A 16,761-nucleotide genomic window follows, 5' to 3' on the forward strand; every position below is an offset into this window, starting at 1 on the left:
CGAGTGTGGCTACGCCCGGTCCTTGCAAAGGTTAAAACAGCATCAACTTGACAAACTATGGTTGTGGTTTTGATGCGTAGGTGAGATTGGTTCTTGCTTAAGCCCGTAGCAGCCACGTAAAATTTGCAACAACAAAGTAGAGGACGTCTAACTTATTTTTGCAGGGCATGTTGTGATGTGATATGGCCAAGACGTGATGCTATATTTTATTGTATGAAATGATCATGTTTTGTAACCGAAGTTATCGGCAACTGGCAGGAGCCATATGGTTGTCGCTTTATTGTATGAAATGCAAACGCCCTGTAATTGCTTTACTTTATCACTAAGCGGTAGCGATAGTCGTAGAAGCAATAGATGGCGTAAACGACAACGATGCTACGATGGAGATCAAGGTGTCGCGCCGGTGACGATGGTGATCACGACGGTGCTTCGGAGATGGAGATCACAAGCACAAGATGATGATGGCCATATCATATCACTTATATTGATTGCATGTGATGTTTATCCTTTATGCATCTTATCTTGCTTTGATTGACGTTAGCATTTTAAGATGATCTCTCACTAAAATTATCAAGTAGTGTTCTCCCTGAGTATGCACCGTTGCCAAAGTTCGTCGTGCCGAGACACCACGTGATGATCGGGTGTGATAAGCTCTACGTCCATCTACAACGGGTGCAAGCTAGTTTTGCACACGCAGAATACTCAGGTTATACTTGACGAGCCTAGCATATGCAGATATGGCCTCGGAACACGGAGACCGAAAGGTCGAGCGTGAATCATATAGTAGATATGATCAACATGATGATGTTCACCATTGAAAACTACTCCATCTCACGTGATGATCGGTTATGGTTTAGTTGATTTGGATCGCGTGATCACTTAGATGACTAGAGAGATGTCTGTCTAAGTGGGAGTTCTTTAGTAATATGATTAACTGAACTTAAATTTATCATGAACTTAGTACCTGAAAGTATTTTTGCTTGTCTATGTTTGTTTGTAGATAGATGGCTCGTGCTGTTGTTCCGTTGAATTTTAATGCGTTCCTTGAGAAAGCAAAGTTGAAAGATGATGGTAGCAATTACACGGACTGGGTCCGTAACCTGAGGATTATCCTCATTGCTGCACAGAAGAGTTACGTTCTGGAAGCACCGCTGGGTGCCAGGCCTGCTACTGATGCAACTGACGACGTTAAGAACGTCTGGCAGAGCAAAGCTGATGACTACTGTATAGTTCAGTGTGCCATGCTTTACGGCTTAGAACTGGGTCTTCAACGACGTTTTGAATGTCATGGAGCATATGAGATGTTCCAGGAGTTGAAGTTAATATTTCAAGCAAATGCCCGGATTGAGAGATATGAAGTCTCCAATAAGTTCTATAGCTGCAAGATGGAGGAGAATAGTTCTGTCAGTGAACATATACTCAGAATGTCTGGGTATAACAATCACTTGATTCAACTGGGAGTTAATCTTCCTGATGATAGTGTCATTGACAGAATTCTTCAATCACTGCCACCAAGCTACAAGAGCTTTGTGATGAACTATAATATGCAAGGGATGAACAAGACTATTCCCGAGCTCTTCGCGATGCTGAAAGCCGCAGAGGTAGAAATCAAGAAGGAGCATCAAGTGTTGATGGTCAACAAGACCACTAGTTTCAAGAAGAAGGGCAAAGGGAAGAAGAAGGGAAACTTCAAAAAGAACGGCAAGCAAGTTGCTGCTCAAGAGAAGAAACCCAAGTCTGGACCTAAGCCTGAAACTGAGTGCTTCTACTGCAAGCAGACTGGTCACTGGAAGCGGAACTGCCCCAAGTATTTGGCGGATAAGAAGGATGGCAAAGTGAACAAAGGTAAATGTGATATACATGTTATTGATGTGTACCTAACTAGAGCTCGTAGTAGCACCTGGGTATTTGATACTGGTTCTGTTGCTAATATTTGCAACTCGAAACAGGGACTACGGAATAAGCGAGCACTGGCCAAGGACGAGGTGACGATGCGCGTGGGAAACGGTTCCAAAGTCGATGTGATCGCCGTTGACACGCTACCTCTACATCTACCATCGGGATTAGTTTTAGACCTAAATAATTGTTATTTGGTGCCTGCATTGAGCATGAACATTATATCTGGATCTTGTTTGATGCGAGACGGTTATTCATTTAAATCAGAGAATAATGGTTGTTCTATTTATATGAGTAATATCTTTTATGGTCATGCACCCTTGAAGAGTGGTCTATTTTTATTGAATCTCGATAGTAGTGATACACATATTCATAATGTTGAAGCCAAAAGATGCAGAGTTGATAATGATAGTGCAACTTATTTGTGGCACTGCCGTTTAGGTCATATCGGTGTAAAACGCATGAAGAAACTCCATACTGATGGACTTCTGGAATCACTTGATTATGAATCACTTGGTACTTGCGAACCGTGCCTCATGGGCAAGATGACTAAAACGCCGTTCTCCGGTACTATGGAGAGAGCAACAGATTTGTTGGAAATCATACATACAGATGTATGTGGCCCGATGAATGTTGAGGCTCGTGGCGGATATCGTTATTTTCTCACCTTCACAGATGATTTGAGCAGATATGGGTATATCTACTTAATGAAACACAAGTCTGAAACATTTGAAAAGTTCAAAGAATTTCAGAGTGAAGTAGAAAATCATCGTAACAAGAAAATAAAGTTTCTACGATCTGATCGTGGAGGAGAATATTTGAGTTACGAGTTTGGTTTACATTTGAAACAATGCGGAATAGTTTCGCAACTCACGCCACCTGGAACACCACAATGAAATGGTGTGTCCGAACGTCGTAATCGTACTTTACTTGATATGGTGCGATCTATGATGTCTCTTACCGATTTACCGCTATCGTTTTGGGGTTATGCTTTAGAGACGGCCGCATTCACGTTAAATAGGGCACCATCAAAATCCGTTGAGACGACGCCTTATGAACCATGGTTTGGCAAGAAACCAAAGTTGTCGTTTCTTAAAGTTTGGGGCTGCGATGCTTATGTGAAGAAACTTCAACCAGATAAGCTCGAACCCAAATCGGAGAAATGTGTCTTCATAGGATACCCAAAGGAAACTGTTGGGTACACCTTCTATCACAGATCCGAAGGCAAAACATTTGTTGCTAAGAATGGATCCTTTCTAGAGAAAGAATTTCTCTCGAAAGAAGTGAGTGGGAGGAAAGTAGAACTTGATGAGAGAACTGTATCTACTCCCTTGTTGGAAGGTAATTCATCACGAGAACCGGTTCCCGTGACAACTACACCAAATAGTGAGGAAGCTAATGATATTGATCATGAGACTTCAGATCAAGTTTCTGCTGAACCTCGTAGGTCTACCAGAGTAAGATCCGCACCAGAGTGGTACGGTAATCCTGTTCTGGAAGTCATGTTACTTGACCATGATGAACCTACGAACTATGAGGAAGTGATGATGAGCCCAGATTCCACAAAATGGCTGGAGGCCATGAAATCTGAGATATGATCCATGTATGAAAACAAAGTATGGACTTTGGTTGACTTGCCCGATGATCGGCAAGCCATTGAGAATAAATGGATCTTTAAGAAGAAGACTGACGCTGATGGTAATGTTACTATCTATAAAGCTCGACTTGTTACGAAAGGTTTTCGACAAGTTCAAGGGGTTGACTACGATGAGACTTTCTTACCCGTAGCGATGCTTAAGTCTGTCCGAATCATGTTGGCTATTGCTGCATTTCATGATTATGAAATTTGGCAAATGGATGTCAAGACTGCATTCTTGAATGTATTTCTAGAAGAAGAGTTGTATATGATGCAGCCGGAAGGTTTTGTTGATCCAAAAGGTGCTGACAAAGTGTGCAAGCTCCAACGTTCCATTTATGGACTGGTGCAAGCATCTCGGAGTTGGAATAAATGTTTTGATAGTGTGATCAAAGCATATGGTTTTATACAGACTTTTGGAGAAGCCTGTATTTACAAGAAAGTGAGTGGGAGCTCTGTAGCATTTCTAGTTTTATATGTTGATGACATATTATTAATTGGAAATGATATAGAATTTCTGGATAGCATAAAGGGATATTTGAATAAAAGTTTTTCGATGAAAGACCTCGGAGAAGCTGCTTACATATTAGGCATCAAGATCTATAGAGATAGATCAAGACGCTTAATAGGACTTTCACAAAGCACATACCTTGACAAAATATTGAAAAAGTTCAATATGGATCAGGCAAAGAAAGGATTCTTGCCTGTGCTACAAGGTGTGAAGTTGAGTCAAACTCAATGCCCGACCACAGCAGAAGATAGAGAGAAAATGAAAAATGTTCCCTATGCTTCAGCCATAGGCTCTATCATGTATGCAATGCTGTGTACCAGACCTGACGTATGCTTAGCAATAAGCTTAGCAGGAAGGTACCAAAGTAATCCAGGAGTGGATCACTGGACAGCGGTCAAGAACATCCTGAAATACCTGAAAAGGACTAAGGATATGTTTCTCGTATATGGAGGTGACAAAGAGCTAGTCGTAAATGGTTACGTGGATGCAAGCTTTGACACTGATCCGGACGATTCTAAATCGCAAACCGGATACGTGTTTTTATTAAACGGTGGAGCTGTAAGTTGGTGCAGTTCTAAACAAAGCGTCGTGGCGGGATCTACATGTGAAGCGGAGTACATAGCTGCTTCTGAAGCAGCAAATGAAGGAGTCTGGATGAAGGAGTTCATTACCGATCTAGGTGTCATACCTAGTGCATCGGGACCAATGAAGATCTTCTGTGACAATACTGGTGCAATTGCCTTGGCAAAGGAATCCAGATTTCACAAGAGGACCAAGCACATCAAGAGACGCTTCAATTCCATTCGGGACCAAGTCCAAGTGGGAGACATAGAGATTTGCAAGATACATACGGATCTGAATGTTGCAGACCCGTTGACTAAGCCTCTCTCACGAGCAAAACATGATCAACACCAAGACTCCATGGGTGTTAGAATCATTACTATGTAATCTAGATTATTGACTCTAGTGCAAGTGGGAGACTGAAGGAAATATGCCCTAGAGGCAATAATAAAGTTATTATTTATTTCCTCATATCATGATAAATGTTTATTATTCATGCTAGAATTGTATTAACCGGAAACATAATACATGTGTGAATACATACACAAACATATAGTCACTAGTATGCCTCTACTTGACTAGCTCATTAATCAAAGATGGTCATGTTTCCTGACCATAGACATGTGTTGTCATTTGATTAGTGGGATCACATCATTAGAAGAATGATGTGATTGACATGACCCATTTTGTTAGCCTAGCACTTGATCGTTTATTATACTGCTATTGCTTTCTTCATGACTTATACAAAGTTCCTGCAACTATGAGATTGTGCAACTCCCGTGTACCGGAAGAACACTTTGTGTGCTACCAAACGTCACAACGTAACTGGGTGATTATAAAGGTGCTCTACAGGTGTTTCCGAAGGTTCATGTTGAGTTGGCATAATTCAAGATTAGGATTTGTCACTCCGATTGTCGGAGAGGTATCTCTGGGCCCTCTCGGTAATGCTCATCACCTAAGCCTTGCAAGCATGTAACTAATGAGTTAGTTATGAGATGAAGTATTACAGAACGAGTAAAGAGACTTGCCGGTAACGAGATTGAACTAGGCATTGGATACCGACGATCAAATCTCGGGCAAGTAACATACCGATGACAAAGGGAACAACGTATGTTGTTATGCGGTTTGACCGATAAAGATCTTCGTAGAATATGTAGGAACCAATATGGGCATCCAGGTCCCGCTATTGGTTATTGACCAGAGATGTGTCTCAAGTCATGTCTACATCATTCTCGAACCGTAGGGTCCGCACGCTTAAGGTTTCGATGACAATTATATTATGAGTTTATGTATTTTGATGTACCGAAGTTTGTTCGGAGTCCCGGATATGATCACGGACATGACGAGGAGTCTCGAAATGGCCGATACATAAAGATTGATATATTGGACGGATATATTTGGACACCGGAAATGTTTCGGAGAAGTTTGGAGCTCCGGGAGGTTACCGGAACCCCCCGGGAGGTATATGGGCCTTATTGGGCCCATGTAGGAGGAAGAGAGAAGGAGCAAGGGAGGGGGGCGCGCCCCCCCAAGCCCAATCCGAATTGGGGAGGGGGGGTCGGCCCCCCCTTTCCTTTCTCCTTCCCCCTTTCTTCCATCCTACTACTAGTACTACTTCCTAATACTAGTACTCCTTCCTTCCCCCTCCAAATAAGATAAGGAAAAAGGGGGGAAACCTACTTGGAGTAGGTTTCCCCTCCCTATGGCGCGCCCCCCTTGGGGCCGGCCACCTCCTCCCTCCCTCCTTTATATACGGGGGTAGGGGGGCACCCTAGAACACACAAGTTGATCATTGATCGTTCCTTAGCCGTGTGCGGTGCCCCCCTCCACGATATTACACCTCGATCATATTGTAGCGGTGCTTAGGCGAAGCCCTGCGACAGGAGAACATCAAGATCGTCACCACGCCGTCGTGCTGACGGAACTCCCCCTCGGAGCCTCTACTGGATTGGAGATCGAGGGTGCGTCATCGAGCTGTACGCGTGTCAAGAACTCGGAGGTGCCGGAGTAACGGTGCTTGGATCGGTCGGACCGGGAGGACGTACGACTACTTCCTCTACGTTGCGTCAACGCTTCCGCTTCGGTCTACGAGGGTACGTAGACAACACTCTCCCCTCATTGCTATATCATCACCATGATCTTGCGTGTGCGTAGGGAAATTTTTGAAATTACTACGTTCCCCAACATACTTTAATACACATCTGGTGGATTGGGGCACCTGGGGAACCTTGCCTTTTTTTGGATATCCCGGGGTATCGTGTGATTATCCTATGGACCATCACCCAGGCTCAAAGGGATAATAAGATTGTTCATGCTAGAAACTTTCGTGTGCAGCCACAAGCTATTATGGGCTCTAGCATAGTTGAGTAAGTTGCAAGACTTCTTTCAGTGGTGGGCTAGCAGATGTAGGGGAAAGTAGGTGTAACTGTCCACCCGGAGTAAAGAGTTATTGTTTCAGAAAGACTGTGTCTCATTTCTCCGACCATGGATATATTCGAGTCTTGTGGGGAAAAGTGCACAAACCTCTGCACAGTATATAAACTAATCATGGTTAGCCGTGTCCCCGGTTATGGACGTTTTGAGTATCTAGTTCTTGGATTATCATGTGGATCTCATCACTCTTAATATAATTTGATTGAGTTTAATGATGATGCTTAATTGGGATTTAGTTGGGTGAACCTTCTCAATGTTTAACAATCACCATGATAGTTAAACAAAATTTATTCCTTTGTTGTAGGAAAAAATTGGCTTTATGCAAAACTGTAACCATAGAGCTTTCCACCAGCCATATATGCATGTAGTGATAGCATTATTCTGTTCATTACTCTCTTGTGTTACATTGCCAGCATATTCCATGTGCTGACCCGTTTCAGGCTGCAACGTTCATGTTGCAGACTTTTCAGACGACGAGTAAGGTGCCTTAGGTCGTGATCTTTCACTCAGTGATGTCTTTGGAGTTGATGGACTCACTTTATCTTCCAAGCCTTCCGCTGTTATCGTATTTAGATGGTCGTAAGCCATATTTATTGTAATAAGTTCTCTTTTGAGACATTCGATGTAATAAATGTGTGATTGCTACTCTGTTATAAATCCTTCAAGTACTGTGCGTGTCAGCATTACCGATCCAGGGATGACACTGATGCACAGAGATCAGACTATTTGAGGTTCGGTCGCTACATTTTCGGTGATTCCAAGAATTACCGCAAGGAAAGGTTGACATTTGAGGTGGTGGATTTCCACAGTGCTTATCATGCCATCCTGGGCAGACCCGCGTATGCTCGTTTCATGGCTCGACCATGTTAAGTATACCTCAAGTTGAAGATGCATGGTCCCAGAGGTGTGATCACAGTCATAGGAAACAGACAGAGAGCAGAAGAGTGCCTTCAGAAGGGCTGCAAGATTGCAGATGAGCAGATGACAGCTGTAGAGATGCAGGAATACCAGAAAACTGCAGATCCGAGTGATTTGCTGCGGTCCAAGAAGCCTGCCTCAGAGTCTGCATTTCAGTCGGCAGGGGAAACCAAACCTGTTCATATCCACCCGGAAGACCCCAATGCTGCTCCGACTCACATATCAACGATACTCGACAGCAAATAGGAAGCCGCGCTCATCAAGTTCCTCCGTGAGAACTGAGATACCTTTGCATGGAAACCTTCTGACATGCCGGGTGTACCCAAGGGGCTGGCTGAGCTTGCTTTCGATTAAATCCTATAGCTTGCTTCCGATACGTTTCAACTCCACAATTATGATCTCTTCGTTGCGCTTCCTGTAGATCAACCATCTACCACCTCCGAACAGCCTAGCTCTGATATCACTTGTTAGAATAAATCCGAGACCACTTTGTCGATCATCCGAGGATCAATCAATCACACAAGCACGACATCGAGATTTGTTAACGAAGTTCACCGATATAACTACATCCCCAGGGCCTGGCTATGGGAGCTTCTCCCCATGATACTGTTACAATGCCGCATCTGGTCGCCCTAGACGCCGGCACATGCCGCCGGCTTCCCCTGCGTTTCTGTGATATTATGTTGGCATAGGTTACATCGTGTGTCTACCCCACTATATATGAGAGGCCTAGGATACGAGTGTCTTGTTAGGACACGACTCCATATCCTATCTAAACACAATACAACTCAAAGTCCAACTGTGTAACCTACCTTGTACACTATATTCGACAAAACTCTAACATGATTATGTTAGTATATAACCTACTAATTATTTGAAAGTTGAATAATCTTTGGTTCGCTAAGAGCGAGGTGCGATAGTATATAACCTATATAATAAGGAGACACGTCTCGAAAAGGGAACTTTTCTTCGCGTCTTCTTGTTTGTCACTGGTTTCCTGGAGCACCCGGTTGTGCAGGTGCAGCAGCGCCGCCCCGTTTTGGCGGCCACCGTGAAATCTGAAATGCGACGAAAAACGCCAAAAAGAAGGAAAGCGAAAAGCGTCTCGGTTTAAAAAGAGGAACGTGGGCGAGACGAGGTGAAGAATAGGGGAAGCTTGGCACACCTGTTGAGCCGATGATTAAAAAGATCATCTGTTATTCTTCGCGCACGTGATAAGCAAGCGCGGCCTGCAGAAGGGTTCTAAAGTCAAATCGCGTGGTAGGCTCGAATAAACGTGCACAAAAACTATGCTACTACCTTGTATGCATGGACTTACGGGCACTGGAGACACACCAGTGCACAAACATTGCAGCGACGCACTCGCCAGCCGCCGACGATCAGTGTGAGTGCTATTGCCGGCAGTCGGCGGGGCATCTTGCCGCACGCTTCACACACGAACATGCTGCTTCTGTTCGCTCTGATGCGGTAATGCGTACTGCCCTAGCTCGTAACAGGGAATTAGGCATCTTATTTTATCTTTTGTTCCAGTTAGACGTATATTTAGGTATACTTTTCACAGTTAAACAATAATATATATTGTTTTCTTTTTCAAAATAATTCTTTCAACTTTGAATTCCGTCTTTTGTTTCCAGAAACACTGTAGATCTCTGTCTTATAACTATCCAATCACGGGTTGGTTCCTTCAAATCCCCCTATCCAGCGCTGAAAATTCAGAATCCAACCAACCACAAGCCACTGGGCAGAATATCACCAATGACAATCCTAGTCAAGGTGCTGTGAAAAACCATGATGGAAATATTATGCTTGTAACAGGGAAAATAACTTTGATGTTAGCTGAGAATGTTGTATATGCCCCCCTTCCCTTATGTACGAACCCTGGAACTAGTGGAATGCTACTAACCTTATTTCCAAAAGCTGGAACATAAAATTATACTAGTAGTGTATTATTATTATTATTATTATTATTATTATTATTATTATTATTATTATTATTATTGTGTGGGGAATAGTAGTGTATTACAAACGAGTCAATTGAAATATCCCATACCTGTCGTTGGCTTGGTGCCAGGGCTGAGTGAAGTGGGACAATGCTACACCTACGTAAGGGATTTTACGTCATCTACGTAATGGGTTAAGAGGTAGCTTTTGATTGGACGAATTAGGGAAGGGGGGCCCACCTAGTTAAAATCAGGGGAGGGGGGGGTATTGATTAGGGATGGAAAGAAACTTAACCTTACATATGTCTTTACCAGAGTGGAGTGTGTGTTTCTATGCAACCATAAATAACTGCATGTTTCCCTTCTATTTTTACGTTTAAATTTTGCACCATAGGAATTTCCACGTGGTATGGTTTTGACTTACCCAAGAACTCCTCCTACTATTTATCCCCAAAGGAAAAGAAAAGGAGAAGGAAGGCATGTGGATCAAGTCGAAGTTCACCACATATGCTGTGATGGGACCCCACTTTGAATAAGTAGTTTGCAGATGGAATTGTTGCTGCATAGTCGACTGAATTCAAAGACCCATGTGCAAAACATGAAAGAGGAACGCGCGAAGATTCGCGGCCTGGACGTCGGCCGGGCGAACGAACACACGCGCGCACACACGCGGTAAGCAGCGAGCTGTATGGACATTCCCCCACTCCACTTGCACACTGGACACAGTTCAAACGTGAAACTTGACTAGTGTGCTACTCACCAGAGGCCCGAGGAAAGCGGGATCTCGCGCAGAGACAACGTGTGACAATGTGCTCTACGCGCAGCAGGAAGGTTCGTAGCACCGACGTCGGCCGCGCCGGTGAAAACACGCTCGCGCGCGATAAGCAAAAGCAGCGCGCGTTCTGTATTATCAGAGGCCCGTAACCGTAAAACCCCGTGCGTTTAGAATTTCCTTACCAGAGCTGGCATGGTTGATGGCGGCTTGCTCAGGGGCGTAGCTATGTAGAGCTAGACGGTGTCACCGGCACCGGGTCCAATTTGAACTCACTTAATGTAACCCATTGATTTAGTGTGTAGATCATTGAATTATTTGTCATGTAGGCATGTATTCTTCTATGTGGACACCAGGTAATCTTCAATCTGGATCCGCCTCTGGGCTTGCTTGATGCAAATAAACGGCCCAGCGTCTCTGGCCACCTTCTCTCTTGTTCTACTTTGCTGCTGGCCTGTGCCTTGACTTGAATTGCTAGGATGCATTCCAAGGCGCAATTCGTTAGGCAGGTGCTCCTATGCATGCATGCATGCATGGAGCGATAGATAGATATTTGCACGCCCTCGATCGGGCTGTTTTTTGGTTGGCCCGTACGTGCCGTGGCATCCCTCCGTTTCACAATACATGCCTTCCATTTGTTAAAATATAGATGTATTTAGACATATTTTAGTATATAGGTACATCCATTTTTTAACAAATAGAAGTCAAGTATTTTGAAATGGAGGGAGTATATAACACATGCCGCCAGCCGCCCATGCCATGTCACCAGACTACAGCGAACAACCATAGCTAAGCTCTCTCCCTCTCTCTCAATCTTAATTTGCCTTCATGAACTAACCCATGCATTGCATACATTCAGTTCACTGGCCTGAGATGGACCTTTTTATGTGCAGATGCGCTGCCCCAGGCACCGTCTTCGTCGTCCACGCGCTTCTTCCAGAAGAAAAGAGAGAGGCAAGTGTTTACGTGCCCAGTGATCACATGTTCTACAATACTCCCTTCGCCCTATAATAAGATCGTTTTTTACACTAGTGTAGTGTCAAAAACGCTCTTATATTATGGGACCGAGGGAGTACAAACGTACTATAACCTTCTCGTAGAAGAAAGGAGAGACGCGCTTCTTCCACTACGACATCAGTCGTAGCTTAATTAATCACTTCATAATTGACAGCCATTGACCATTTCCAACTGTAAATGTGCAGGTCTGCAAGCTTGGGTTCGCACGAAGGAGAGACGGCGGACAACGATCGACCATTCTTGTCGTGCCAAGGACTGGGCGGCGACCTTTGACAAGTCCATTATTTGCTTGGACCTTACTTTTGGATATGGTGATATATGGTGATTGATTCATACTCGTTTAGATCAGGGAGTTGTATATAATTATATACTGATTGGTTGACCTAGAATATACTCCCTCCGTCCGGAAATACTTGTCATTGAAATTAGATACATCTATTTTCATCCATTTTGATGACAAGTAATTTCGGACGGAGGGAGTATATGTTTACCTTGGTTTCATTCTTTACTCAGCAGAGCACACATAGAGCTATATACAGGGTGCACTAGGTAGAAGAGCGGGCAATTAATTACGTGTAGCGATGCCAACATTTGTGCCACAGATAGTCATCCTCTATTTTTATTCGAGGGATGCAAAATAACCTCGTATCTCAGCATGTTGCGTGCATGGACGGCGGCCTATTTGTTTCTTCCTGTTCATATTCATTAGGCCTTGTTCGGCTGAGGTGGATTTTGAAAGGGATTGGCAGGGATTGAGGGGGATTAAATCCTCTACAAGCCAAAATCCCCTCCAATCCTCTTCAATCCCTTTGGAGGAGGATTAAACGAACAAGGCCTTAGGGAGTACAATTTTCATCTCCATCGATTAACTGGTCAACTGCTACGCCCTAAAGGAAGGAGCCAATAGGATTATCCCATTCCTTTCCCACGTCCCTGGCCGGCTTGGTTCCGTGGATCGGTGAAGTGTATATACAGTATGTTTTTACGCAAGAAAATTGTACAGTAGATAGTAGGATGTTTCTTTCCATTGAATTTCCTGCTGAAATCCAGCACCTCTCGAGTTCCAACGCGGTAGACGACATAGTATGGACTTACTACGTACGTGAGAACCTTTTCCTACAATTATATCAAAAAAAGAAAAGAAAATATAAGGAAATAGTGGACTAGTATACTGAACTCATCAAACAGTGAAACAAACATAAGCAAAACGTGCAAGTTCTGCTGAAATCCAGCATCATTGCGGGAGCAAGGCACTTGAATAACATAATGCCGCGAGAGTGATTGTTGTAATTTGGCCTTTGGCCTTAACCTCTAAAACTTCTCTCTTAATCAATGAAAATGGCAAATCTTTTGCCTAGTTTAAAAAAAAAACGTGCAAGTTGACCATTAGCCGTGCCCAACCGAGGACGGCAAGCCAAACGTTGAAGTTGACCATTACCGATCATTCTGAAATCAAATGAAAAGTCTGAAACTCTCTCTTGTTCTCTCAACTCTCTCGTTTCTCTCTTCCCCATCCCTCTTCTCCTACCAACCCGCCATGAATCCAGTGAGATCCACTCCAGGGGCCTCACGCTCACAGTCCTGCAATTATCTCTCTCAAACACATGGGCAGTGTGATCTTCAAAACAAAATACGGAGAGTGGCCTGCTGCTTGTTACGATTAGAACTCTCCCTGGTGTAGAAATTTGAGCAATTTGCACGCTGATAGCATGCCAAAAGAGTTGTATCACTGTCTAAACCATTCAGATTCCTCCATGGGGCAATTACAGCAAACTATTGCCATGAGAGTTTAACCCGGACAAGAAAAACATGGAAGCAGCATCCTGCTGCCCCCTCTCTGCCAGCACAGCTCAACTCATCTTTCACTATGCATTGCCAACAGTCTAACAAAACAAACGGGTGTGAATCTGTGATGACCACCTCAAGGGCACCCCTAACTCACCTCGTCGCGGCTAGCATGGGCAACGATGCCCGTCGATCTGATGGTGAGACCAACGCCTAATGCAGTTAGAGGCGCCCAAGCTAAACGAAATTCATTTATGCTAACCATAACAACTTTGACAGCGTAAATGAGATTGTAGCTTCTGGAGTGGGTACCTAAGGTCAGATATAGTTAATTTAAGCAGAAACTGTGTTTGCATTCAGACCTCCACACGAATCAAACTTGTGAGGCCACTCTGACCTTTCCAATTGCCAACACGTGATCTCATCTTGGCTTGAAGATTTGTGATTACGGGCAACCCTCAGATGCTGGTTTGTGGAATTCTCTTAATTCTGTGGATGGGCAAAGGGTATCATATCCTGTCTGACGTGTAGCTTCCGGACAAAGAAGAATTCAGTTGCTGGAGCTCAGATGGGCGTATATAATTTAGAAGCATTCTACAAAGGGAATCACGCCGAAGCAGAGTGAGGTTTCAATTTACTGGAGATACATTTGCAACAGCCAACTGAACAATGTCCAGGAGTCCTGCTTGTTGCATGTTAGTACAACTTGAACAATGCCCAGATCCCTGGTGTTGAATTTGAGCAACTTGCATGCTGTCTGAACGATTTAGATTCTTCCATGAAGCAACTGTTACAGCAAACAATTGGCAATAATAGTTTAAGCCGCGCAAAATAAAAAAACATTTGTAAGCAGCACCGTCCTCCCGCCTCTCTGCTAACGCAACTGAACTTATATTTCCCTGTGCATACAATAGCTAACACCTACTCCCTCCGTTCGGAATTACTCGTCGTGGTTTTAGTTCAAATTTGAACTAAAACCACGACGAGTAATTCCGAACGGAGGGAGTAACAGCCTACGGCGCAGCGAGCCTGTGCAACAATGTGTGCCACCGACCGCCAAGGCATATACCAGGTTGACTCAAGCCAACTACAATAACTTCACAGCATAAATGAAAATTGCAGTTGGACAAACCAGAAAGACCATATAAGACTTTGACTGCAAAGACGGAACAGACTTGAAGAAATTGTTGGTTTTATCCGATTCAATCCGTTACTTCCACCAGCAAATCCAGCCACATAAGACTTGACTTGGCACAAACAACCTCATCATGTAACACCACATCCAGAAAGCATGCCAAGAGAAATGCAGGTTTTTTGGCTGAAGAACTAGCAGTCATGCAGTACAAGAGGGACGGCTTGGTGGTATTAACTAACTTACAGAGATCCTTTCTTCTTTGTAGTACCTGAGGTCGAAAGGGTCAGCCCACCCAAAATCAGAAGCTATCTTGTGCCTGAAGAGTGGACCTGCGACATCAGTGCGTGGGCTCTCGATGATCTGTAGTTTGCAAGCTTTGCTGCTCCATTTCGCACCCGTCAGAGGCTTCAGCTTCACACTCACATCATCATCCACCGAGGAGAAACATGCCTTGGCCACCACGACCACCATCAGCTCCAGCACCCGACCTCTCTCCGCAATGAACTTGAGGAAAGCAACCTCGCTTGTCGACCCTTGGAACTCGTAGAAGAACACCTTCTTCATGCTCTGCACCACGCATTTCATGGGACCGCCCTCCTGCCAGAACTTCAGATTGACCTTGCCGGTGGACTTTTCAGATATGGGAGGGGACTGCACATGAAAATGGTAGCATGCATAGTTCAGGTATCTTATCTATGAGCATGCCAACAGTTATATGATTAACTTCACAGTTCTGACAGTGCAAAGTTGTACTAAATCAGAGACGCTTATTTCGGGACTAGTATTCTAAAATTGCCAATGCAACAACTCTATCTAGTTAAGTTAACCAATTATACATAGACATGGAGCGTCTCCAGGTTGGGGAAACAGCGGAGAAAGCCAGGCACTTTCTTCACAGCATTGCGGATACCGAACTGCACGTCTATGGCCAAATTCTGGACACTAGGGACAATGTTCTCCTTGCTCCCAGCCTGCAATGCATCCCAACACCAAGGACAGAGAAACTAAGTCAGATCATACATTGGCAATATCAATTGACACAGCACAGTTAGTCAGTCACATAGGATCTACTACCACGATGTCGGTGTTGCTAATCCCCATCTCTGTCTGTCCTGGCTGAATGTATCCCAGCACACGCAGGTTGGGTGCACCGCCAATCTTGATCCTGGAAGGGCTGTTTATGGTGAACTTGCCGGTTCCAGGCAAGGATACATTTCGCAGGAAGAGCCTCTCCAGGCGAGGGGCATCCACCACTTCGATGTCCTCCAAGTGGGTATAGCCCAGCTGAAGACACCGCAGGCTGTGGCTGACGAGTCGGAGGCGCTCTCCGGTCTGGCTCCACATGATGAGGAGGAACTCCAGGACGGGGCTTCTTTCGAGCAAGAAGGCCAGAGCACGGTCCTCCATGACAGTCATGCACAGGCCGAGCCCCCGGAGATTGGGGAAGCTGGCGCCGCGCGGCACGGCGGCGGTGCCTGGAAGTGTCCAGACGCCGAGATAGAGGCGGGTGAGGGAGGCGCAGCTGAAGAGCGTGGCGGGGAGGCGCAGGTCCATCGGCCAAGGACGGTTGACAAAGACGAGATCTTGGACCCCCTTGGCGACGAGGGTGTCGATCCAGCGCGCCATCTCGCATCGGTGCTCCTCCATGGTGCTGCAGGTGAGGTGGACGCAGCGGAAGGGCCCCGGGTGGGCCGCGAGGGCGCTGGACACCGCGGCGGTGACGGCGCGGGGAGAGGGAGCGCCGATGATTAACGGCCCAGAGGCGCCGCCGTCCGGGAGCATATGGCTGTCGACAAGAGCAAGGGGCGCCGAGCGCCAGAGCGGGCGCCAGCGCGAGGCGAGGGCGGCGGTGCGCGCGGCGTCCTTGGCAGGGAGGCGGGAGATGATGTCGCGGAGGAGCACGTCGGGGAGGCGGCTGATGCGGTCTACGCCGTCGGGTACCCAGGACGCGCCGGCGAGCGAGAGGGGCGCGGTGGGGGAGACGGGCGGGTCCGGGAGGTACTCGTACGCGAAGTGGAGCAGCATGTTTGAGCCAAGGTCCAGCATCGCAGGATCCCGGCCGCAACGCTCTATTCTGGCGAGCATATCGCTCCTGGAGATGCCAAGGAGCAGCTGCTGGTCGTCCATGGCCGCCGGAGGAGGGGGAGAAGGGCGACG

General features: G+C 45.5%; 1 protein-coding gene across 2 annotated transcripts; it reads right to left on the reverse strand.

Annotated features, from left to right (window-relative positions):
* Positions 1–14,712: 14,712 nt before the first annotated feature.
* On the reverse strand, positions 14,713–16,748 carry LOC119282141 (F-box/LRR-repeat protein 13-like). 2 transcript variants are annotated; one of them, XM_037562463.1, is made up of 3 exons: positions 15,682–16,748; positions 15,441–15,575; positions 14,713–15,255 (listed from the first exon to the last, which is right to left on the reverse strand). In XM_037562463.1, the coding sequence occupies exons 1-3, from the start codon at positions 16,729–16,731 to the stop codon at positions 14,839–14,841; spliced, it is 1,602 nt and encodes a 533-aa protein (XP_037418360.1). In that variant the 5' UTR covers positions 16,732–16,748; the 3' UTR covers positions 14,713–14,838. The 2 variants fall into 2 exon arrangements, with proteins under 2 accessions (XP_037418360.1, XP_037418359.1); XM_037562462.1 differs by having other exon boundaries at positions 15,679–16,748.
* Positions 16,749–16,761: the final 13 nt, after the last annotated feature.

The sequence above is a fragment of the Triticum dicoccoides genome, chromosome 3B (genome assembly GCF_002162155.2).
Source record: "Triticum dicoccoides isolate Atlit2015 ecotype Zavitan chromosome 3B, WEW_v2.0, whole genome shotgun sequence".
Classification (NCBI taxonomy): domain Eukaryota; kingdom Viridiplantae; phylum Streptophyta; class Magnoliopsida; order Poales; family Poaceae; genus Triticum; species Triticum dicoccoides.